General features: G+C 43.6%; 1 protein-coding gene across 1 annotated transcript in view; it reads left to right on the forward strand.

The window, feature by feature from the left end:
* The window catches only part of wdfy3 (WD repeat and FYVE domain containing 3), a 690,816-nt gene that overhangs the window by 223,915 nt on the left and 439,915 nt on the right, over positions 1 to 26,986 (forward strand). Inside the window, exons 6-7 of the mRNA XM_070871062.1 lie at positions 11,270 to 11,431; positions 15,360 to 15,552. Coding sequence (XP_070727163.1) covers positions 11,270 to 11,431; positions 15,360 to 15,552 — 355 coding nt within the window. The remainder of the gene's footprint in view (positions 1 to 11,269; positions 11,432 to 15,359; positions 15,553 to 26,986) is intronic.

Below are 26,986 nucleotides of genomic sequence, written 5' to 3' on the forward strand. Positions count from 1 at the left end.
AGAACACTGAGATTTTACAATACATTAGACTTTATTAAAAAGATTTAAAATGACTAAGATTCGAGTTCAAAACTATCGCATACAGAGTTAAAATCAAAAACCGAAACTACAAATTCTCTAGCTTACCGATTTTAGATTCAAACTTTGCAACATCTATGCCCCACTTTCCCCAGTTTCGTACAATTTAAAAATAACCTTAAACTTCGCAATGTATATTCTCCTACATTAACTGGTTATGCACAATGCCTCTCGCAATGTATATATCCAATTGTTTACAGTTATCCTACGGCTGATCAGACCAATGGATTAAGAATGGAAAAAAATATTCAGTGTGCCTGGCTAGCGCACATTCCTGTTGACGTCCCAGCTCAAGAGAAAGAAGATTCCTTTGTTTGAAGTTTTTATACTTCCTCAAACAAACTGAGCCCGGATAGCAGCCAGATGTCCAGATATGTTTGGCCAGAGATAACTTGACCATTTCACAGATTGGCCAACTCGATTGTCCTTCAACATGCCTCTTCCTGTTTGATGCCTCTTCCTGTTTGAATTCAAACTGCTTGTTGTCGGAATGATTTCCCTTCAGACAGGTTACAGATGATTTTTCTTCTGCCACAAGCCTTCACCTGCCAGAGTTATGGTGGGAGTATGCTGGAAAGTGCTAAGGATTTTCAGCCCCTTAATTCACATCAACTTTTTCACTATACAAACATGATTTATTGGGTGATTTAGAGAGATGCTCCAATTATAGAATCGTAGAATGATACAGCACAGAACGAGGCCATTTGGACCATTGTGTCTGCGCTGGCTTTTTGAAAGCTATCCATTTAGTCCCACTAACTTCTTTCCCCATAGCGCAGCAAAATTTTCCTTTTCAAGTATTTATCCAATTTCATTTTGAAAGTTATTATTGAATCTGCTTCCAATACCCTTTCAGGCAGTGCATTCCAGATCATCATTACGCGCTGTGTTGCATAATTTTTTCTTTCCTTATGTTGCCTCTGGTTCTTTTTGCCAATTACCTGAAAACTGTGTTCTCTGGTTACCGATGCTTCTGCCACTGGAAACAGTTTCTCCTTATTTACTCTATCAAAACACTTCAAGATTTTGAACACCTCTATTAAACCTCCTATTAACGTTCTCTGCTCTAAGCAGAGCAACTCCAGTTTCTGTAGTCCCTCCGTGTAACTGAAGTCTTTCATCTCTGGTACCATTCTAATAAATCTCCTCTCCACCCTCCTCCATGGCTTTGACATCCTTCCAAAAGTGTGGTGCCCAGAATTGGACACAATCCTCCAGCTCGGGCCTAACTAGTGTTTTATAAAGTTTCAGCATAACTTTCTTGCTTTTGTACTCTATACCTCTGTTTATAAAGCCAAGGATTCTGTATACCTTTTTAACAGCCTTCATAACTGTCTTGCCACTTTCAAAGACTTGTATACATACACGCCCAGGTCTCTCTTCCTGCACCTCCTTTAAAATAGTATCATTTAGTTTGTATTACCTCTCCTCGTGTCTTCCAATTTCACCAGTCTGTCTCTGTCCTCCTGAAGTCTGTTACTATCCTCAATGTTTACTACATCAGTGTCCGCTTTGGCTCAGTGGGTAGCACACTTGCCTCTGGGCCAGAAGGTTGTGGGTTCACATAAATCTAGGCTGACACTCCAATGCAGTGCTGAGGAAGTGCAGCACTGTCGGAGGTGCTGTCTTTTGGATGAGACGTTAAACCGAGACACCGTCTGCCCTCTCGGGTGGATGTAAATGATCCATGGCATTATTTTGAAGAAGTGCAGGGGAGTTATCCCTGGTGTCCTGGCCAATATTTATCCCTCAATCAACATAACAAAAACAGATTAACCGGTCATTATCACATTGCTTTTGGGAGTTGGCTGTGGGAGTGACTACACTTAAAAAATACTTAATTGGCTGTAAAGCACTTCGAGACATCCGGTGGTTGTGAAAGGCGCTATATAAATGCAAGTATTTCTTTTTTTATTTTCTGCACTGTTTATTACATTATTTCTTGCCTATTGTTACATGATATTTTCTTTCTTTTGCCAAGAAAAAGGTAGGGCCTATTAGAGACCATGAGAGTAATCTGTGTGTGGCACGGAAGATGTGGGTATGGTTCTTAATGAATATTTTTTGTCTGTTTTCACAATGGAAAGAGGCAATGCAGATACTGTTATCGAGGAGGAGTGTGAAATTCTGGATGAAATAAGCATAGTGGGAGAGGAGGTATTAAGGGGTTTAGCAGCTTTGAAAGTGGATAAGTCCCCAGGCCCGGATGCAATACATCCTAGGCTGTTGAGTGAAGCAAAAGAAGAAATAGCAGAGGCCTTGACCATCATTTTCCAGTCCTCTTTGGATTCAGGCATGGTGCCGGAGGACTGCAAATGTGGTACCCTTGTTTAAAAAGGAAGAAAGGGATAGGCTGAGTAATTACAGGCCTGTCAGCCAAACCTCAGTGGTGGGAGATTTATTGGACAAAATCCTGAAGAACAGAATAAACCTACATTTAGAAAGGCAAGGATTAATCAGGGACAGTCAGCGTGGAGTTGTTAAGGGAAGATAGTGTTTGACTAACCTGATTGAATTTTTCAAGGAGGTAACCAGGAGGGTAAATGAGGGTAGTCCGTACAATGTAGTGTATATGGACTTTAGCGAAGCTTTTGATAAGGTCCCACATGGTAGACTGGTCACGAAGGTAAAAGCCCATGGGATCCAGGGCAAAGTGGCAAGTTGGCAAGTTGGATCCAAAATTGGCTTAGAGGTAGGAAGCAAAGGGTAATGATTGATGGATGTGTTTGTGACTGGAAGGATGTTTCCAGTGTGGTTCCGCAGGGCTCAGTACTGGGTCCCTTGCTTTTGTGGTATACATCAATGATCTAGATTTGTGCGGTGTGGAGGCCCCGACCTGCGTGAGAACACCAGCGGCAGGTCGGGGCCATAAAAGGAGCGGAGGTGAGTAGCCCAGGAGCAGTGAGGCAGCATGCCACTCCAGGGAGCAGCGCGAGCTGGCGCGGGAGGACGACTGAAGCGAATAGTGACGTCGTCAAGGTTCGGGTCAGTGATTGGAGCATGGGCAGATACAGCAGGAGCAGCGAGGTTGTGGAGGGATGTGATAGGGGCCCAGGGGAGATGTGAGTTCAGGGCCAGGGACAGCACGGGCCAGCCCACACTGCGATATGTGTGCACACTAGGTCTGTGCAGCAGAGCTGGTCTTCACTCGTCTTGGGTAATCCTTGCCACTGGACCAAGACCTAGCTCTGTCAAGCCTGTATGGTGGCTGGTGTGCAACGGCCACCACACGTTAAAAAAAATTCACGCACAGGCATCTTACACCCTTGAAGATGTAGTTCGGGTCCTTCATTCAAAACACCTGTGAACTCATCCTTTTCTGGCGTGGAAGCAAGTCATCCTCATTTTGATGGACAGCCTATGATGCTGAGATTTGAATATAGGGGGTATGATTAAGAAGTTTGCAGATGACATTAAAATTGGCTGTGTGGTTGATAATGAAGAGGATAGCCATCATAAGCAGTCCCTCGGAATCAAGGAAGACTTGCTTCCACTCTTAAAATGAGTTGTTAGGTGGCTGAACAGCCCAATACGAGAACCACTGTCTCTGTCACAGGTGGGACAGGTAGTCATTGAGGGAAGGGGTTGGTGGGACTGGTTTGCCGCATGCTCTTTCCGTTGCCTGTGCTTGATTTCTGCATGCTCTCGACGATGAGACTCGAGGTGTTCAGCGGAAACGTTACAAGGACACCTTCAAAGCCTCCCTGATGAAGTGCAACTCCCCACTGACCCCTCGGAGTCCCTGGCCAAAGACCGCTCTAAGTGGAGGAAGTGCATCCGGGAGGGCGCTGAGCACCTTGAGTCTCATCGCTGAGAGCATGTAGAAATGGGCTATGTGGTTGATAATGAAGAACAAAGTCATCGGCTGCAGGAGGATATCAATCTATTGGTTAGGTGGGCAGAAAAGTGGTAAATGGAATTTAATTCGGAGGAGTATGAGGTAATGCATTTGGGGAGGGCTAACAAGGAAAGGATATAGACATTATAAATGGTAGGCCACTTAATAGTGTAGATGAACAAAGGGACCTTGGAGTGCTTGTCCACAGATCCCAGAAAGTAGCAGGCCAGGTGGATAAGGTGGTTAAGAAGGCATACGGAATGCTTGCCTTTATTGGCCGAGGCATAGAATACAAGAGCAGGGAGGTTATGCTTAAATTGTATAATACACTGGTTAGGCCACAGCTGGAATACTGTGTGCAGTTCTGGTCACCGTATTATAGGAAGGATGTGATTGCACTGGCGAGGGTACCGAAGAGATTTTCGAGGATGCTGCCTGGAATGGAGAATCTAGCTATGAGGACATTGGATAGGCTGGGTTTGTTCTCCTTGGAACAGAGGAGGCTGAGGGGAGACCTCATTGAGGTGTATAAAATTTTGAGGGGCCTGGATATAGTGGAAAGCAAGGGTTATTTCCCTTGGTGGAGGGGTCAATTACGAGGGGGCGTAGGTTTAAGGTGGTTGGTGAAGGGTTTAAAGGGGATATGAGGGGAAGCTTCTTCAGAGGGTTGTGGGAGTCTGGAACTCACTGCCTGGAAAAGTGGTAGAGGCAGAAACCCTCACTACATTTAAAAGGTGTTTGGATGGGCACTTGAAGTGCCATGACCTGCAGCGTTACAGACCTAGAGCTGGTAAGTGGGATTACACTGGATAACCGCTTTTTGGCTGGTGCAGATACGATGGTAGGTACTTTAGGGAATCTTAATGCAGCCAGAGTAATCTCCTGGACTAGTTACGATCGCCTGGGTGGGTTGGAGAGAAATTTTCCTAGATTTTTTTCCCCCTATTGGCCTGGGTTTTTCTGGTTTTTTTTATAAAGTTTTTTTGACTCTCCCAGAAGATCGCATGGCTCCAGGTGGAGTGTAGGGTGTTGCGATACATGGGGTGTCGTGGTTGTGTGGGGCGGGTTGGTTGGGCCGAATGCTCTTTACCTGTCAACCATTGTTCATTGTTCATAGGTTTATATGCAACCTTCAGGGCTGCTGACCGAGGGCCGTGTGGCTCTTTGTCGGCCGGCGCGGGCACGATGGGCTGAAATGGCCTTCTGCGCTGTAAATTTCTCTGTTTCTAAGTCTTAAAATGCAAATTAGGTAATGGATCTTTATCGCTCTGAAATCGGCTAGTCCTTATTCCAGTTTAATAATCAATGTTAATTACTCTATTCAGTGAATGCTCCACTTTTAAAATACATCTTCAACAAAGTAAATTTCAAGAAATATCCAGAGAATCATAATATTCAACAGGAAATCTATTCCCTCTTGTGGCATTTTGCTTTTTGAATATAATGAATTGTATCAAATAGAATACCAATAATCTGATTAATTTCACATCAACTGATTCTAGTTTTGAAGATGTTCGGAAGTACATAGGACTTCATAAAATTATTTAAGGTTTTTGTTTTAATCCCTATGGATTGTCTTTCCTGAGATTGAGAATCGTCCTTCTATTTTCTAAATCTTGAGTTATAGTTTAGATTCAATGGAAATCCTTATTAGCCGGGAAATTGTGTTGGGGAAATTGATGGGATTGAAGGCCGATAAATCCCCAGGGCCTGATGGACTGCATCCCAGAGTACTTAAGGAGGTGGCCCTAGAAATAGCGGATGCATTGACAGTCATTTTCCAACATTCCATTGACTCTGGATCAGTTCCTATGGAGTGGAGGGTAGCCAATGTAACCCCACTTTTTAAAAAAGGAGGGAGAGAGAAAACAGGGAATTATAGACCGGTCAGCCTGACCTCAGTAGTGGGTAAAATGATGGAATTAATTATTAAGGATGTCATAGCAGTGCATTTGGAAAGAGGTGACATGATAGGTCCAAGTCAGCATGGATTTGTGAAAGGGAAATCATGCTTGACAAATCTTCTGGAATTTTTTGAGGATGTTTCCAGTAGAGTGGACAAAGGAGAACCAGTTGATGTGGTATATTTGGACTTTCAGAAGGCGTTCGACAAGGTCCCACACAAGAGATTGATGTGCAAAGTTAGAGCACATGGGATTGGGGGTAGTGTGCTGACATGGATTGAGAACTGGTTGTCAGACAGGAAGCAAAGAGTAGGAGTAAATGGGGACTTTTCAGAATGGCAGGCAGTGACTAGTGGGGTACCACAAGGTTCTGTGCTGGGGCCCCAGCTGTTTACACTGTACATTAATGATTTAGATGAGGGGATTAAATGTAGTATCTCCAAATTTGCGGATGACACTAAGTTGGGTGGCAGTGTGAGCTGCGAGGAGGATGCTGTGAGGCTGCAGAGTGACTTGGATAGGTTAGGTGAGTGGGCAAATGCATGGCAGATGAAGTATAATGTGGATAAATGTGAGGTTATCCACTTTGGTGGTAAAAACAGAGAGACAGACTATTATCTGAATGGTGACAGATTAGGAAAAGGGGAGTTGCAAAGAGACCTGGGTGTCATGGTACATCAGTCATTGAAGGTTGGCATGCAGGTGCAGCAGGCGGTTAAGAAAGCAAATGGCATGTTGGCCTTCATAGCAAGGGGATTTGAGTACAGGGGCAGGGAGGTGTTGCTACAGTTGTACAGGGCATTGGTGAGGCCACACCTGGAGTATTGTGTACAGTTTTGGTCTCCTAACCTGAGGAAGGACATTCTTACTATTGAGGGAGTGCAGCGAAGGTTCACCAGACTGATTCCCGGGATGGCGGGACTGACCTATCAAGAAAGACTGGATCAACTGGGCTTGTATTCACTGGAGTTCAGAAGAATGAGAGGGGACCTCATAGAAACATTTAAAATTCTGACGGGGTTAGACAGGTTAGATGCAGGAAGAATGTTCCCAATGTTGGGGAAGTCCAGAACCAGAGGACACAGTCTAAGGATAAGGGGTAAGCCATTTAGGACCGAGATGCGGAGGAACTTCTTCACCCAGAGAGTGGTGAACCTGTGGAATTCTCTACCACAAAGTTGTTGAGGCCAATTCACTAAATATATTCAAAAAGGAGTTAGATGAAGTCCTTACTACTAGGGGATCAAGGGGTATGGTGAGAAAGCAGGAACTGAAGTTGAATGTTCAGCCATGAACTCATTGAATGGCGGTGCAGGCTAGAAGGGCCGAATGGCCTACTCCTGCACCTATTTTCTATGTTTCTATGTTTGCATCTCTTTAGTTACAAGCATTTTTTTATTCACAAGTTTTTATTCACAACTTGGATTTCAATAATGTGGGGTAGCTCTTTTATAGTTTATATAGTTTAGGAGAACGAGTAAAGCACTTAATGTAAAGAGTGGTTAATACTCTTCTGGCTAGGGCAGCCCAGGAAAAAATTTGGAATCATTAAAAAAACTGGTGTTGTAAAGGGGGTTGGGGGTTACTTACTATAGTCAGTTTTTAAACGTTCAGTGTTTCATTTGGATTTGAGGGGTTGGCTCCTGACATCTGCTAAATCTGGATTTCTTATCTTGGCGGCAAACCTGTCTTTTATGAGTTTAGGCATCTGCCACTGGGTTAAAAGCTCCTTTTGTGAATTATGTTTGTTTCCTTCCTCCTTGAAATCTCATCGAAGGTGTTCTTTGTTTTCAAGTGGACCTGAAAATTAAATCCATTTTTATGTGGATATTGAGTGAGTGAAAGTATTAAACTTTTCATCTCTTGTTTTTTGAATGCAATTCAAGCTCTCTGTTAGTTTTACTTCTCCCAAATATGAAATATGTGGTATGTGGTAGTTGAGGAATGACCAGACTTCATTGAGTGAATTAAGTGGCTGAAGCCTCAGACCTGTGACTTCATATCATAGAATCATAGACGTTTACAGCACAGAAGTAGGCCATTTCAGCCCATGGTGTCCATGCCGGCCAACAAGAGGCCATCCAGCTTAATCCCACTTTCCAGCTCTAGGTCCGTAACCCTGCAGGTTATGGCACTTCAGGTGCACTTCCACGTACTTTTTAAATGTGGTGCGGGTTTCTGCCTCTACCACCCTTTCAGGCAGTGAGTTTCAGACCCCCACAACCCTCTGCGTGAAGAAATTTCCCCTCAAATCCCCTCCAAACCTTCTACCAATTACTTTAAGTTTGTGCCCCCTGGCTGTTGACCTCTCTGTTAAGGGAAATAGGCACTTTCTATCAACTATATCGAGGCCCCTCATAATTTTGCATACCTCAATGAGGTCTCCCCTCAGCCTTCTCTGTTCCAAGGAGAACAAACCCAGCCGATCCAATCTATCCTCGTAGCTAGATTCTCCATTCCAGGCAGCATCCTCGTAAATCTCTTCTGCACCCTCGCCAGTGCAATCACGTCCTTCCTCTAATACGGCGACCAGATCTGCACACAGTATTCCAGCTTTGGCCTAACCAGTGTATTATACAATTTAAACATCACCTCCCTGCTCTTGTATTCTATGCCTTGGCTAATAAAGGTAAGCATATTCTGTATGCCGCCTTAACCACCTTATCTATCTGGCCGCCTACTTTCAGGGATCTGTGGACATGCACTCCAAGGTCCCTTTGTTCCTTTACACTTCTCAGTATCCTATCGTTTAATGTGTATTCCCATTCCTTGTTGGCCCTCACCAAATGCATCATCTCACACTTCTCTGGATTAAGTTCCATTTGCCACTGTTCTGCCCACCTGACCAGTTGATTGATATCTTCCTGCAGTCCGTAGCTTTCTTCTTCACTATCAACCACACAGCCAATTTTAGTGTCATCTGCAAACTTCTTAATCATACCCCCTATATTCAAGTCTAGATCATTGATGTATACCTCAAAGCAAGGGACCTGGTACTGAGCCCTGCAGAACCCCACTGGAAACATCCTTCGTCACAAAAACACCCATCAACCATTACCCTTTGCTTCCTGCCTCTGAGCCAATTTTGGATCCAACTTGCCACTTTGCCCTGGATCCCATGGGCTTTTACTTTTGTGACCAGTCTACCATGTTGGACCTTATCAAAAGCTTTTCTAAAATCCATATACACTACATCATTCGCTTTGCCCTCATCAACCCTCTTGATTATCATCTTGAAAAAATCAATTAAGTTAGTCAGACACAACCTTCTCTGAGCAAATCTGTGCTGACTGTCCTTGATTAATCCGTGTCTTTCTAAGTGAAGATTTATCCTGTCCTTCAGGATTTTTTTCCAATAATTAGACTGACTGGCCTGTAATTACTCAGTCTATACCTTTCTCCCTTCTTAAATAAAGGTACCACATTAGCAGTCCTCTGGCACCACACCTGAAACCAGAGAGGATTGGAAAATGATGGTCAAAGCCTCTGCTATCTCCTCTCTTCACTTAACAGCCTGGGATACTTTTCATCCGGGCTTGGGGACTTATCCACTTTCAAAGCTGTTAAACCCCTTAATATTTCCTCTCTCTATTTATTTCATTTAATATTTCACACTCCTCCTCTTCGATAGTAGTGTCTGCATCGCCCCTCTCTTTTGTGAAAGCAGACGCAAAGTATTCATTAAGAACCATACCCACATCTTCCGCCTCCACACACACATTACCCTCATGGTCTCTAATAGGCTCTACCATTTCTTTAGTTATTCTCTTGCTCTTAATATATTATAAAACATCTTTGAGTTTTACTTGCTAAGAATTTTTCATCTTTCTTAATATCCTTTTTAATTTCACCCCTAGTCTTTCTATACTCCTATGGAGATTCTGCAGTATTTAGCCCTCGGTATCTGTCATAAACCTCCCTTTTCTCCCTTTTTTTCTTTGTCCCTCAACATCCAAAGGGCTCTAGATTTGTTAGTCCCACCTTTTTTCTTTAAGGGTACATAATTGGTCTGAACCCTCCGGATCTTCTCCTTGAATGCCTCCCACTGCTCTGACACTAATTTACCTTCAGGTAGCTGTTTCCACTCCACTATGGCCAAATCAACTCTCAGCTTAGCAAAGTTGGCTTTTCAACAATTTAGAACTTTTATTCCTGGTCTATCCTTGTCCCTTTCCATAACTACCTTAAATCTAACTGAATTATGGTCACTAGCGCCTAAATGCTCTCTCACTGATGCCCCTTCCAACTGCCCAGCTTCATTCCCTAAAACTTAATCCAGAACCGCCCCTGTCTCGTGTTGGGCTTGCTACATACTGGCTAAAATAAGTTCTCTTGAATGCATTTTAGGAATTCCGCACCCTCTATACCTTCACACTAATTTTGTCCCAGTTAATATTAGGATAGTTGAAATCCCCCACTATTACTGCCCTATAGTTTTTGCACTTCTCTGAAATTTGCCTACATATTTGCTTTTTTATTCCCCTCTGACTGGGGTTCTATCGTACACTCCCAGCAGTGTGATCGTCCCATTTTTGTTTTTCAGTCGACCTATATAGCCTCGTTTGATGATCCCTCCTCACAGCTGTAATAGTTTCTTTAATTAATACCGCAACCCTCCCCATCCCTTTTAACCCCCTCTCTATCCCATCTGAAGATTCTGTAACCAGGAATATTGAGCTGCTCTACCTGCCCCTCTTTTAGCCATGTCTCTGTAAAAGCTATAATATCATACTCCCAAGTGTCTACCTGTGCCCTCAGCACATCTGCCTTATTCCCTAGACTCCTTGCATTGAGGTATATACCACTTAGCACAGCGAGACCTCCTTGTTGACTACTTTCTCGCCCTTGTTTCCTCTGCCCTTCAAATTTGCCTTCTACCTTATTGCTTTCCAATTCCAGCTTTACTCCCCTCTACTGAATCTATTCTCTGGTTCCCATCCCCCTACTAAGCTAGTTTAAATCCTCCCCAACAGCACTAGCAACCCCCCCCCCCCTCCACCCCCCATGAGGATATTGGTCCTGGCTCTGTTGAGTTGCATCCCAACCGGCTTGTACAGGTCCCACCTCTCCCAGAAGTGGTCCCAATGCCTCAGGAATCTAAAGCCCTCCCTCCTGCACCATCTCTCCAGGCACTGGTTCATTTGCTCTATCCTCCTATTTCTGTACTCACTAGCTTGTGGCACCGGCAGTAATCCGGAGAGTACTACCTTTTGAGGTCCTGCTTTTTAATCTCTTCCTCCAGTTCCCTAAACTCTACCTACGGGACCTCATCTCTCTTTCTACCTATGTCATCGATACCGATGTTGGTAGCTGCTAGTTTTATTGCTTGTGCTACCTATTGAGGTGTGTTTGCAGGTGTGATTGAAATTCTGATACTGAAAGTGTCAGATAGAGGTTCATGCTATTTCACTGTGGATAACAATCTCATTTTCCTTTTTTTTTAAAACAGAAAACTGTGGACTATATGACTACAATGTCTCTGCCTTCCACGCTGGTTAAATGCCTCTACCTATTCTTTGATCTTCCACATGTGCCTGATGTACCTGGAGGAGCTCAGACAGAGCTACCACTCAGTGAACGACGGGCACTGTTGCAGAAAGTGTTTGTACAGGTAAAATACTCTGTTTGAATTTGCTTCGAATTTTCCTGAGATTTCTTAATGACATTTTCAATGCAGCAACTTCACCCAGAACCAACTGTCTATCAGCTGTAATCACTGTTTTTAATGAGTAAGCTGAACTGAGTTGAGTGGTATTCCTTTTTTGGTGGTTGTAAAATTTGTAATATTGTGATTCTACATAATTTGCCCATTAAAAATGTATTTTAATGTCAAATACAATCACTTCTTATTGCCTTCCATTTCTGACCGTATCAAGGGGCCCAAATTTGGCCAGGAGTTGCTCCGGTTTTTTTGGAGCAATTTGATTTTTCTGTAGTATCTTAAAAATCCCCACTCTCCACATTTAATTTGCACCAGTGTAAGTGAGTTGGTTAGGATTTTTTAAAGTTTTTTTTTCAAAAGGGGGCATTACCAGCCACCTATGCCTGTTTTGACCATTTAAGCCAATTTGGACAGCTAATAGTTGCTCCAACCTAACTTAGGCTAGTGTATGTGGCCACTTGTGGCGGCACAGAAAACCCTTGTGGAGAGTTAAGAAATCAGCGCAGGTAGCCAGAGATGGGGTGGGGGGGGGGTGGTGCAAGGGAAGCAAAGAGGATCTTGCAAAGCACTAAACACCTTCACAATAACATTAAAGAAGCGCAAAAACAATCAATAATAAATAAATAAATAAAAAATAAAACTTAAATCTTACCTTCCTAATTCGGCCCCCCGAGGGACTTGCCTTATCCCCGTGGGGCTTGTCCTCTCTCCGAGGAACTTGCCCTCTCTCCAGGGAAAACGTAATCAGTTTTGGGTCATAATGATTTGACGTGCCCACACAAAATGCAACTTTCTCCACTGCTGTCTGCTGGCCCATGTTTTATCGGGAGGTGCTGTTGAAGATTATCGGGTCGTCCCTTTGGATAGGGGCGACGAACATCAAGTCGTCCCTTCGGCCAGGGATAGGGCCGCCGAGCATCGGGTCCGGCTCACAGCCTGCAGGATGCGCTGAGAGGGTGAGGAGCTACTGCGCATGTGCGCAGACTCCACTGTGCATGCGGACAGCTGCCGGCACTGTTTTCGGGACAGGGCTGTAGCTCCGCCTCCCACTCCACGAGAAACGCTGCACCAGGACCCAGGACACACAGCAGAGCGGCCAGAATCGTTAGTAAGTTTTTTGGCGCCGTTTTGAGTGCACAAAGTCGGCGCATCTCGGGAGAGTGCGCCGGAAAAAGGGGTTGGGAAAATTTGGGCCCATTGTGAGGAGGCTAAATGGATTGTCATAATTCAAAGATACAAAAATGTTGTCATCATTTTAATAGTTCTGGTATCTCTCAAAGCTACTTACAATTATCGATTGATTTAGCTTTTAATGTGCAAATGATTTTCTCTCCATTTAAAATTTTATAAGACCTGTAAAAACATCTACTTGTGAAAGCAACACAGGTGCCAGCCAACACCTTAGAAAATATTGCAACTGAGTGCCTGGAATGACAAAAACGATGTTCAGTCTATTTTGAAACACATGTCACTGATCCCATCAGTCTAGGCTAGAATTGAACCTTTGTCCCAGAGATGGAAACGCCAGTGTCTAACCCACTGCACTGCCTATCCCCCCTCCCCAGCTCCAAACTGTGATTTTAATACATCAAAACACTATCTTCAGCAAGCTAAGCCACGCTTTGAGAGATATGTGATTCATCCCCATACTGATGGGTTGCCAATTCCACGTGCCTTCCCTTGGAGAGTTAAAATTAAAGGAAGAGTCAAGCCAGATCACCCTTGCATGTCTCATCATAAACAGTTCATAGTGGCATTGGTGGAATCTTGCAAGCAAGCCTATCATGTTCTTGGCCACAATTGTGTAGGTTGAGAGCTGGGGAATTGGAAGAAAAGAGGATTCATATTCTCCAACAATCAGCAAAAAGCACACATCTTAATGACTAGGTTCATGCTTCCAGGAAAAAAATAATTTGTATAAATTTTATGGTAAGGATTAAAATGTATGGGAGTTTTAGCTGAAATTTAAATGCATTTAGGTTCCTCAGGAAATTTGTGAAGAACTTAGATTCATCAACGTGTGAGCATCTGGGTCTGCCTAGATGCTGATCTGTTTGAACTTAAGAATATCAGATTTTGATTTAGCTTTCCCCAACAACAATAATTTGTATTCATATAGCATCTTTAACATAGTAAAATGACCCAAGGCGCTTCATAGGAGTGTTACAATTTTTTTGGACACGAGCCAGAGGAATTGGGTCAGATGATCAAACCCAATTTGAAGAGGTAGGTTTTAAGGAGGCAAAAGCAAAATACTGTGGATGCTGGAACCTGAAATAAAAACAGAAAATGCTGGAAATTTCAGCCAGTCAGGTAGCATCTGTAGAGTTAATGTTTCAGGTCGCTAACCCTTCATCAGAACTGGTGAATGTTCAAAAAGAACACATTCATAAGAAGCACTGATAGGGAGAGGGGAAAAAAGAACAAAAGGTCTGTGATAGGGTGGAAAGCAGGAGAGATTAGAGAGACAAAAGAGATAATGGACCGAATTGAAATGGTAATGGAAGGAGTTAGAAAAAGGTTAGTCGAGATAGGGTCTGAATGGTGGACTAATGACCAGCTGCCATTGGAGACAAAGAGAAAAAAAACTTAAGGTGGGATGGAGGGGCGGGGGAGAAGGGAGCCAAAAATGGGCAGGGTTATCTGAAATTGTTGAACTCTATGTTGAATCCAGAAGGCTGTAAAATGCCTAAACGAAAGATGATGTGCTGTTCCTCGAGCTTGCGTTGAGCCTTATTGGAACAGTGTAGGAGGACGGAGATGCGGGAGTGGAGCGGGGAATTAAAGTGACAGGTGACCAAAAGCTTAGGGTCACGGACTGAAAGGAGGTGCTCCGCAATGCGGTCAGCCAATCTGCGTTTGGTCTCCCCAACATTTCAATTCGGCCCATCATCCTTTTTATATCTAATCTCTCCTGCCTTCCACCCCATCACAGGCCTTCCTTTTGTTCTTTCTTCCCCTCCCCCTTTGTGTTCCTTAAGAATCTTTTCTTCTCGAACATTCGCCAGTTCTGACGAAGGATCATCGACCTGAAACTTTAACTCTGTTTTTCTCTCCACAGATGCTGCCTGACCAGTCGAGATTTCTAGGTTTTAAGGAGCATCTTGAAGGAGGATAGAGAGTTGGAAAGATTTAGGGAGGGAATTCCAGAGCTTAAGGCCTGCCAGCTTAGAAGGCAGGTCCACCAATGGTTGACGGATGTTCAAGAGGCCAGAATTAGAGGAGCGCAGATATCTTGGGGTAGTTGTGGGACTGGAGGAGATTACGTAGATAGGGAAGGGTGAGGCCATAGAGGGATTTGAAAACAAGGATAAGCATTTTAAAACCAAGGTGTTGCTTAACCGGGAGCCAGTATAGGAGAATGAGCATAGGGGTGATGGGTGACTTGGTGCGAGTTAGGACACGGACAGCAGAATAAAAATTCAAAAACAATATTTTTATTTAACAACAATTCTTACATCGGGAACTTAAGAAAATCTGTCAAATATTGGATCTGATTATAACTTAAGATGTTCATGTAACAGTCATGACAGAAAATAGGTACTGCTGGCTACATTTATACTCTGATTGTCTTAGATAATTTGTTTCTGTTATAGTCAAGTCTGTAGTTTCAACACTGTTGTGCTATTTGTCTATTCTTAATCTTCTGACCAAAATGTAATGCTACTGTCATAGTATCAATGACATGTTTTATTTGCAACTGCAATTTTTTGGATAAAGTAGCTCCGTAGCAGTTCAAAAATGATACCATGATTGTGAATGATCTTTGCTGAATGTAGTATGCAATACTCAGTAATTTTTTGTAGCATGCATCAGCCATTTGTTCCTAAAGGTTAGCATGGGTTTAGCATTTCAATTTGTGACTCTTTTGTGTTAGATCTTGGTGAAACTCTGCAACTATGTGTCACCAGCAGAAGAGCTAGCCCAGAAAGATGATCTCCAGCTTCTGTTCAGTGCTATAACTTCCTGGTGTCCTCCCCATAATATCCTCTGGAGAAAGAGTGCAGGAGAGGTACTAATGACCATATCTCGCCATGGACTCAGTCTCAATGTCGTCAAATACATTCATGGTAGGTACCTGCAACATCCTTCCATCACCATTCCCTTTATCATTTTTATGTGTTTTTGTACTTGCAGTAGCATATTGATTGTCAAAGAATCGTAAAATTATCAGCACTGAAGAAGACCAATCATGCCAGCACCACATCACAGCTACCTACGCTAATTCCATGGCTTTTTCCCAATGACCTTTAATATTTTTCTTGAAGTTTTTATTTAATTTTTCTTAAGTCAATTGACTGTTTCAATTGCCATTTGTGATAATATGTTCTGTATTCTAATGATCCTTTGCATAAGTGAAGTCTTTTAACTTCCTCCTTTAGTTTTGGCCTCCCAATTTAAGGAGGGATATACTTGCATTGGAGGCAGTTCAGAGAAGGATCACTAGGTTGATTCCTGAGCTGAAGGGATTGACTTATTAAGAAAGATTGAGCAGGTTGGACCTATACTCATTGGAGTTCAGAAGAATGAGGTGTGATCTTATTGAAACATATAAGATATGAGGGGGCTCGACAAGGTGGATGCAGAGAGGATGTTTCCACTCGTGGGGGAATCTAGAACTAGTGGGCATAGTTTAAGAATAAAGGGTCGCCTATTTAGAACTGAGATGAGGAGGAATTTCTTCTCTGAAGGTCGTAAATCTGTGGAATTCTCTGCTCCAGAAAGCTCTGGAGGCTAGGTCATTGAACATATTTAAGATGGAGATAGACAGATTTTTAAACGATAAGGGAGTGAAGGGTTATGAGGAGCGGGCAGGGAAGTGGAGCTGAGCCCAAGAACAGATCAGCCATGATCTTATTAAATGGTGGAGCATGCTCGAAGGGCCAAATGGCCTACTCCTGCTCCTATTTCTTATGTTATGCTTCTAGTACTAATCCTCCTTGTTACTTATTAGACTTACTATTGGATTCCCTTAAACTTTTCTTTGCTATAATGAATATTGGATGTTTAACTTAAAAGACTGGTTATGCAACAGCCTCAAGAGATATTCGGCACTGAATTGGAGATTTGCCTTAAAGTATTGCTGACTACATTTACTGTCGGTTCTCCTTAAAATCATAGAATGATACAACACAGAAGGAGCCTGTTTGGCCCATCGTCCTTGTGTCGGCGCTTTAAAAGCTATCCAATTAGTCCCATTCCCCTGATCTTTCCCCATTGCCCTGCAATTTTTGTCCATCAAGTATTTATACAGTTACCATTTGAAAGTTATTATTGAATCTGCTTCCACTACCCATTCAGGCAGTACATTCCAGATCGTAACAAGTTCCCATGTTTAAAAAAAATAATAATAATTCTCCTCGACATGGCTCTCGTTCTTTTGCCAGTTACCTCAAATCTATGTTCTCAGGATACTGACCCTTATTTACTCTTATCAAAACTCTTCATGATTTGAACACCTATATTAAATCTCGCTTGAACATAAGAACATAAGAAATAGGAGCAGGAGTAGGCCATTTGGCCCCTCGAGCCTGCTCTGCCATTTAATAAGATCATGGCTGATCTGATCATGGACTCAGCTCCACTTCCCTGCCCACTCCCTTTATTCCCTTATCGCTCAAAAATCTGTCTATCTCTGCCTTAAGTATATTCAACGACCCAATCTCCATAGTTTTCTGGGGCAGAGAATTCCACAGATTTACAACCGTCAGAGAAGAAATTCCTCTTCAACTTAAATGGGCGGTTTTAAATGGGCGGCCCTTTATTCTGAGACTATGCCCCCTAGTTTGAGTTTCCCCTATGAGTGGAAATATCCTCTCTGCATCTGCCTTATTGAGCCCCCTCATTATCTTATATGTTTCAATAAGATCACCTCTCATTCTTCTGAACTTCAATGTGTATAGGCTCAACCTATCTTCATAAGTCAACCCCCTCATCTCTGGAATCAACCTAGTGAACCTTCTCTAAACAGCCTCCAATGCAAGTATATCTCTCCTTAAATACGGAGAGCAAAACTGTACACAGTACTCTGTGTAGCACCACTAATGCCCTGTACAGTTGTAACAGGACTTCTCTGCTTTTATACTCTATCCCCCTTGTGATAAAGGCCAACATTCCATTTGCCTTCCTGATTACTTGCTCTACCTGCATACTAACTTTTTGTGTTTCATGCACAAGGACACCCAGGTCCCTCTGTGCTGCAGCACTTTACAATTTTTCTATATTTAAATTATAATTTGCTTTTCTATTTTTTCTGCCAAAGTGGATAACCTCATAATTGTCCCACATTATACTCCACCTGTCTCATTTTTCCCTACTCACTTATCTGTCTATATCCCTTTGCAGATTTTTTGTGTACTCCTCACTATTTGTTTCCCCACCCATCTTTGTATCATCAGCAAACTTGGCTACATTACACTCTGTCCCTTCATCCAAGTATTAATATAGATTGTAAATAGTTGAGTCCCCAGTACCAATCCATGCAGCACCCCACTAGTTACTGTTTGCCAACCGGAAAATGACCCATTTATCCTGACACTCTGTTTTCTGTTAGTTAGCCAATCCTCTACCCCCAACCCCGTGAACCATTATCTAGTGCAGTAACCTTTTTATATGGCACCTTATTGAAAGCCTTCTGGAAATTCAAATATACCACATCCACTGGTTCCCTCTTAACCACCCTGCTTGTGACATCCTCAAAGAACTCCAGCAAATTTGTCAAACAACACTCCCTTTCATAAAACCATGCTGACTCTGCTTGATTGAATTAGGCTTATCCAAATATCCTGTTACTGCTTCCTTAATAATGGACTCCAGCATTTTCCCAACGACAGATGTTGGGCTAACTGGTCTACAGTTTCCTGCTTTCTGTCTGCCTCCTTTTTTTTTTAAAATAGCGATGTCACATTTGCGGTTTTCCACTCCACTGAGATCGCCCCAGAATCCAGCAAATTCTAGTAGGTTACGTCATCATCATCATCATAGGCAGTTCTTCGAAATCGAGGAAGACTTGCTTCCACTCTAAAAGTGAGTTCTCAGGTGACTCTACTGTCCTATATGGGAATTACAGACTCTGTCACAGTGGGACAGACAGTGGTTGAAGGACGAGGTAGGTGGGGAGTCTGGTTTGCCGCACGCTCCTCCCGCTGCCTGCGCTTGTTTTCTGCATGCTCTTGGCAACGAGACTCGAGGTGCTCAGCGCCCTCCCGGATGCTCTTCCTCCACTTTGGGTAGTCTTGGGCCAGGAACCATCAGGCGCTGGTGGAGATGTTGCACTTTATCAAGGAGGCTTTGAGGGTGTCCTTGAAACGTATTCTCTGCCCACCTGGGGCTTGCTTGCCCTGTAGGAGTTCCGAATAGAGCGCTTGCTTTGGGAGTCTTGTGTCGGGCATGCGGACGATGTGGCCCGCCCAACGGAGCTGGTCATGTGGTCAGTGCTTCGATCCTGGGGATGTTGGCCAGACTACCCACCCACCCTTTCCTTCAATGACTGTCTGTCCCACCTGTGACGGAGACTGTAATTCCCGTATTGGACTGTACAGTCACCTGAATTCACTTTTAGAGTGGAAGCAAATCTTCCTCAATTTCAAGGGACTGCCTATGATGATGACCTAAGTACTCACATCTCTCATTCTAAGTATATCCTGTCATCACTAATATGATCGGAGTGATCTTTTCCATGCCTCCATAAAGTTGAAACAGACCTAGGCGACTTAGTAGACCTGCAAAGCAGCAATTAACAAAGCTAATAGGATGTTAAACTATAAAGCCAAAGTCAGGAAGTCATGATTAAGCTGTATAATATGCACTTATGTTCTATGTCTACTTCTGGTCACTGAGTCATAAGTTCAAGCATTAGAGAATGCAGAGAAGAGTCATGAGCTGATCCAGTGTGTCAGAGGTTTGAATTATGGGGCTAGATTGAAGAAACATGGACTTTTAAGCCTTGAAAGGAGACCTCTTTTCAGGTGATCTTATAAAATGTACTTAAGATAGTAAATAGTGTGGAAAAAGTAAATGGGGAAAATTACTTCAAAGCAAGTTATGTGACTAAGACATGGTAACACGGATTCCAAATGGTAAAAGGAAAAAGAATATCAGCAGCAAGCTCTTCACACATATGTGAAGAGAAAAATATTAGTGAAGACTAATGTAGGTCCCTTGTAGTCAGAATCAGGTGAATTCATAATGGGGAACAAGGAAATGGCAGACCAATTGAACAAATACTTTGGTTCTGTCTTCACGAAGGAAGACACACATAACCACCTGGAAATACTCGGGGACCGAGGGTCTAGTGAGAAGGAGGAACTGAAGGAAATCCTTATTAGGCGGGAAATTGTGTTGGGGAAATTGAAGGCCGATAAATCCCCAGGGCCTGGTAGTCTTCATCCCAGAGTACTTAAGGAAGTGGCCCTAGAAATAGTAGATGCATTGGTGGTCATTTTCCAACATTCCATGGACTCTGGATTAGTTCCTATGGATAGGAGGATAGCTAATGTAACCCCACTTTTTAAAAAAGGAGTAAGAGAGAAATCGGAGAATTATAGCCTGACCGATAGTGGGGAAAATGTTTGAATCAATTATTAAAGATATAATAGCGCATTTGAAAAGCAGTGACAGGATCGGTCCAAGTCAGCATGGATTTATGAAAGGGAAATCATGCTTTACAATCTTCTAGAATTTTTTGAGGATGTAACTAGTAGAGTGGACAAGGGAGAACCAGTGGATGTGGTGTATTTGGACTTTCAAAAGGCTTTTGACAAGGTCCCAACACAAGAGATTAGTGTGCAAAATTAAGGCAAATGGTATTGGGGGTAATGTATTGACGTGGATAGAGAACTGGTTGGCAGACAGGAAGCAAAGAGTGGGAATAAATAGGTCCTTTTCAGAATGGCAGGCATTGACTAGTGGAGTACCGCAAGGTTCAATGCTGGGACCCCAGCTATTTGCAATATATATTAATGATTTAGACAAAGGAATTGAATGTAATATCTCCAAGTTTGCAGATGACATTAAGCTGGGTGGCAGTGTGAGCTGTGAGGAGGATGCTAAGAGGCTGAAGGGTAACTTGGATAGGTTAGGTGAGTGGGCAAATGCATGGCAGATGCAGTATAATGTGCATAAATGTGAGGTTATCCACTTGGGTGGCAAAAACAGGAAGGCAGATTATTATCTGAATGGTGACAGATTAGTAAAAGGGGAGGTGCAATGAGACCTGGGTATCATGGTACATCAGTCATTGAAAGTAGGCATGCAAGTACAGCAGGCAGTTAAGAAAGCAAATGGCATGCTGGCCTTCATAGTGAGAGGATGTGAGTATAGGAGCAGGGAGGTCTTACTGCAGTTGTACAGGGCCTTGGTGAAATACCTTGAGTATTGTGTGCCGTTTTGGTCTCCAAATCTGAAGAAGGACATTCTTGCTATTGAGGGAGTGCAGCGAAGGTTCACCAGACTGATTCCCGGGATGGCAGGACTGACCTATGAAGAAAGACTGGATCGACTAGGCTTATATTCACTGGAATTTAGAAGAATGAGAGGGGATCTCATAAAAGCGTATAAAATTATGCCGGGATTGGACAGGTTAGATGCAGGAAGAATGTTCCTGATGTTGGGGAAGTCTAGAACCAGGGGTCACAGTCTAAGGATAAGGGGTAAGCCATATCGGACTGAGATGAGAAACTTTTTCACCCAGAGAATTGTGAACCTGTGGAATTCTCCACCACAGAAAGTTGTTGAGGCCAGTTCGTTGGATATATTCAAAAGGGAGTTAGATGTGGCCCTTACGGCTAAAGGGATCAGGGGGTATGGAGAGAAGGCAGGAGTGGGTTACTGAAGTTGCATGATCAGCCATGTGTGCAGCCTTTGACACTTCATCCTCCTCCAGTGCCTCTCCTCCATCGTCCAGCTGGGTGGGACTGCACTCGCCAGATTCCATTCTTGGCCATCTAATCGTAGCCAGAAAATCACCTGCAATGGCTTCTCTTCCCACTCCCGCATTGCTACCTCTGGTGTTCCCCAAGGATCCTTTTTCCCCCTCCTATTTCTCATCTATAGATTACAAAAATGCATCCACTATCTCTGCAGCCACTTCTTTTAAGACCCTGGGATGCAAGCCATCAGGTCCAGGGCCTTGTCCTCCTTTAGTCCCATTATTTTATCAAGTACTTTTTCTTTAGTGATTGTTTTAAGTTCCTCCCTCCCTATAGCCCCTTGATTATCCATTATTGGAATGATTTTAGTGTCTTCTACCGTGAAGACAGATACACAATATTTGTTCAAAGTCTCTGCCGTTTCCTTGTTTCCCATTATTAATTCCTCAGTCTCATTCTCTAAGGGACCAATATTTACTTTTGCTACTCTTTCCTTTTTATATACTTGTAGAAGTTCTTGCTGTCTGTTTTTATAAATCTTGCTAGTTTACTCTCAATCTATTTTCTCCCTCTTTATTAATTTTTGTCATCCTTTGTTGGTTATTAAAATTTTCCCAATCTTCTAGCCTACCACTAATCTTCGGAACATTGTATGCCTTTTCTTTCAATTTGATATCATCCTTAACTTCCTTAGTTAGCCATGGATGGTTCATCTTAGAGTCTTTCTCAATGGAATATTTTACCAATTTAAGGAAAGTAACTATATACCAGGATTACAAAAATATCTTTAATGCCTAGTTTTGATAAGGGCATGCAGATTTCTATATTGGTGACCAAATATTAGATTTTGTTGGTAAAAATGATTTTATTTCTGGTACAACCCATACTAAACTGACTGAATTGCCTGCTGAAGTTAAAGAGAAGACGTCTTCAATTTCAGCAATCGCTTATTTACTCTTCATTAAGAACAAAATGCTCACAGTACTGGGTAATTCATAATACACACCGGATGCAGTCTACAGTTGATCAATTGGATCACTTTTGCATCCAGTTTAAGACGACGGTTAGCAGTCGAGAATAGTAGTCGGGGGTTATCTTTGCATTCCAGAATGATCGTGGAATAATGAGCAGTTTTGGCAGACAAGAGTAGGCCCCTATAATGCTTTGTGGTCCAGCCAGACCTGGCGGTGAATGGCTAAACCAGTTGTCCGCCACATCCATTCAAGTCTGCACCTCTTGGACATGAGGGAGCGAAGATGAGGGCCGTACCAGGGATAACGGCCATGGTGAAGGAGAGTCATGGTTTTAATAGGGACTAGGGCATCAAAGGTAGTGGTGAGGGTGTGGTTGAGCAGATAGGCTGCTGCAGAAATGTCATGGTGAATGGAGGACCAAAGGCTGGACAATTTGGAGTTTATAAGTGCAGTTGTAAGAGAGTTTGGAGAGTTTTTTCCAGGGGCAGAAGGAAGTAGGTTTGGGTGGGGGAAGGGGGATGTGGGTGGAGAGCGATAAAAGGAAATGGTCAGAGATGGCCTTATCTGTAACTGACACAGTAGGAATAGCAAGGCCACGAGAGATGGCGAGGTCAAGAGGTTGGCCGTGAATATGGGTTGGGAAGTTCACATGGAAGGAGAGATTAAGGAAGAATAGCAGGGTAGTGAACTCAAAGCTGAGAGAGCATGATGAATTGCGATGGAGGTTGAAATCACCGTGGTAAGAAGTCGCTCAGTGCAGAGGCTGCGGGAGGAAAGCAGTGAAGATATCTCTGTGCTAAAATTTTAATCGTACTTAGGTGGTGGTAGAGAACAAGAATTTTAAATGAGAGGTAACAAGTGTGGAATAAGGTGAGATGTTCAAAGGAGAAAAAAGTGCCGGAGGATTAGGGGGATATACCAAGGTATGATTTGGTGATGAGAGCCACACTGCCACCACAGCGGTCTGGGCGGGGCAAGTGTTGGAAGGTATAGCCAGTCGAATATAACGCCCCTTTTCAAGAAAGGAGGGAGACAGAAAGCAGGAAACTTTAGGCCAGTTAGCCTAACATCTGTCATTGGCAAAATGCTAGAATCCATTATTAAGGAAGTATCAGGAGGACATTTAGAAAATCACATTACAATCAAGCAGAGTCAGCATGATTTTATGAAAGGGAAATTGTGTTTGACAAATTAATTTGAGTTCTTTTGAGGATGTAACGAGCAGGAAGGATAAAGGGGAACCTGTAGATGTAGTGTATTTGGATTTCCAAAAGGCGTTCGAAAAGGTGTCACACAAAACATGACTACACAAAATAAGAGCTCATGGTGTTGGGGGTAATATATTAGCATGGATAGAGGATTAGCTAACTTACAGAAAACAGAGAGTCGGGATAAATGGGTCACTTTCAGATTGGCAACCTGTAACCCGTGGTGCCACAGGGATCAGTGCTGGGGCCTCAACTATTTACAATCTATATTAATGACTTGGATGAAAGGACAGAGTGTATTGTAGCTACATTTGCTGATGGTACAAAGATGGGTGGGAAAGCAAATTGTGAGGAGGGGACAAAGTCTGCAAAGGAATATAGATAGGTTAAGTGAGTGGGAAAACATTTGGCAGATGGAGTATAATATGGGAAAATGTGAGGTTATCCACTTTGGTCAGAAGAATAGAAAAGCAAAATATTATTTAAATGGATAAAGACTACAGAATGCTGCGGTGCTGAGGGATCTGGGAGTCCTTGTACATGAAACACAAAAAGCTAACATGCAGGTACAGCAAGTAATTAGGAAGGTAAATGGAATGTTAGCCTTTATTGCAAGGGGGATGGAGTATAAAAATAGGGAAGTCTTGCTACAACTGTACACGGTGTTGGTGAGACAATACCGAGAGTACTGTGTACAGTTTTGGTCTCCTTATTTAAGGAGGGAGATACTTGCATTGGAGGCAGTTCAGAGAAGGTTCGCTAGGTTGACTTATGAGTATAGGTTGAGTAGGTTGGGCCTCTACTCATTGGCGTTCAGAAGAATGAGAGGTGATCTTATTGATACTTGTAAGATAATGAGCGGGCTCGACAAGGTAGTTGCAGAGAGGATATTTCCACACATAGGGGAATCTAAAACTAGGGGACATGGGGCTAGAACCTCCACTTTTTTTGCATGCTTAACGCCCATTTTACTGCTGAAATGATGTATAACGCCCATATATCGACCTTTTTGGCACAAAATGGAAACTGACGGGCATTTTTTGGAAACTTATCGCCGAGCATTACTTTCCCCATGTGCTTAACACCAGGAAAAAATATTACCGCCCACTCGCTTTTTGGGGGCGGAATCATCAGAATGGGCGAAATCAACGCCCATAATATTGCCCAGCGTTACTTTCCGCACAGAATTAACGGCGAGATTCAATAATACCACCTTCCCACTTTTTTTTGTCATAAAGAACACATTTGGCGAAACTAATGCCCAGGAGATCACCCACTGTCACTTTCACCACCTCACACACACATCGCCCAAAATAATGCCCAGAAAAAATGGAACTGTTCTGAATGAACGCCAGCGGTGTGGCTGGCATTTTTAAAGTCACAGGTCGCTTCACTCAAAAGGCTGCCTCAACTTTGGGGAAATTTGCATTGACTCTGGAATTCTTCTCGGGTGAAGTGAACATCTCAACAGACATATTTTCAGACTCTTGACTATTGGGGCTTTACTCCAGATGTATTTTAGTGAGGAAATCATTGCTTCTGATCAGTCGCTATTATACTTTCAATGCAATGGGGCCACCAAACAATAACTGTGTTTAAGCAGCGCTTCAGATGTCTTGACCACTCGGGAGAGGAGCTACAATACAACCCTGAGCAAGTAGGTAAATGTGTGGTTGTGTGCTCAATGCTGCACAATCTGGCTATCATGAGGGGCCAAGAATTGCCAGAAGGCACTGATGCTCCACCTCAGAAGAGAGAGGAAGAGGATGACGAGGGGCTGGACGCTGATCTAGGGCCAGACAATCAGGCTGGCTATGCAACCATACCCACGACCCCCTCCAGACTGCAGGAAAAGGTACATAGCTGCAGGACTCTTACGTCAGGAGTTGAGATCTGAACGATTTGCCTGAAAGAGCGTTGATGTGAGTGACAGCGCTGACACATTGCTGTGTGTGTGCAGCTCAGACATCTATGGTGCCCATCAACTTGGTGCCAGTTAAAGTTTACGTTGATAAGTTATTTTTAACCCTTTCGTGTTAAGGAATCACCAGTGTGTAACAGTTCAGCTACCTGAGACTGCGCAACAAGGTTATGTTCAATAAAACATTTTTTATACCAATATTGGTCTGAAATCATAAGTATCACAGGCAATAACGCCCACACCCACTTTTTCCACCACTGACATCAATCACATGTTCAACATGTCCAGCAACACAGAATACAAATGCAAAGCAGGAGGGTGGTCCCCAGCCCCCATACATTACAACAAATTGCATACACCCAGATGGAGATATAACACAGCCATCACCCACGGACGTGCACCTCACTTTCCTTCTCCTTCTCCCCCCTCTATCCCTTCCCCTCCTCGCTCCACGGCGCCTGGCCGAGGAGTTCCTCAGGCAGTGCCTCATTGGGGGGTATAAAGGCAGAGTCGGTGGTTGCACGGGTACGGGAGCAGGGGGTGCCAAGGGGGCAATATTCTCTGATGCAGAAGCAGGATCTTAGTCCTTGCTCTCATCTGTCGTTCGCAGTGGTGTTGCGGAACCTAGGGGTGGAGCGCCGCGCTCGGGAAGCACTGGGAGGCCTGTACCAGCAGTGTTCCTGGCTATCGCATCCACGGCCTCTGCCATCCATGGTCATGGTGGCCAGCTGTCGGGATATGCCCCCCAATGCTTCGATGAACTGGTCACCAATGTCTACAGTCCTCCTGGACAACTGTACCATCTCTCCGCTGTCATGTGGTGCTCGTGGAACAGACCTGCTACATCCACAAGACCTCCGCGGGGTCGCGCCGTCCTGGGAATAAATGGGGTGCCCTGTGGCAAGGTGCTTGGAGGCGGAAATGACCGGAGGACCACTAGATTGCCTTGGGATGGAATGGCTTTGAGAGCGTGGCGATGCAGGTTACTTGAAGTCCGCGCTCTCATCCATGGAGAACAGACCCAGCGGATTGACAGGTGAGAATCAGAGCTCCTCAGCACCAGATGTTGGATTGTCCGGAGAGTCGGGCCCTGCGCCCCCACCTTCTGGCCTCTATGGTCTTGCCTTGGGACGCGCTGCTGGCTGAGCTGCAAAACACAAATGAGGTTATTGAAGGAGAAGGGAGTGCTAGGGTCACAAGTTGAGACCAGCGCTACACACAGCATATGTACAACAAAAGCACCATCACTCTCAAAACCATTGCAGACATCACATTTCATGACCATCAACACATTTGCATTGCAATGATTTTCACTAGGCCATCATTATTTCTATGACAATTTTAGAAATCTATCATATGTGATTGTTCGGATATGAGTGGGTCTATTGACTTCACATCACGCAATGGTGTAAGCTTTACTCACGTGGCATCACTTAAGGGTCTGCAGATGCATCCGGGTGTGCTTCCCCACGAGTGCGATCACCCGCTCCTCCATGTCAGTGATGTTACTGGTAACTGGTGGCCCCCCACCT

The sequence above is a fragment of the Pristiophorus japonicus genome, chromosome 2 (genome assembly GCF_044704955.1).
Source record: "Pristiophorus japonicus isolate sPriJap1 chromosome 2, sPriJap1.hap1, whole genome shotgun sequence".
NCBI classification, from domain to species: Eukaryota; Metazoa; Chordata; class Chondrichthyes; family Pristiophoridae; genus Pristiophorus; species Pristiophorus japonicus.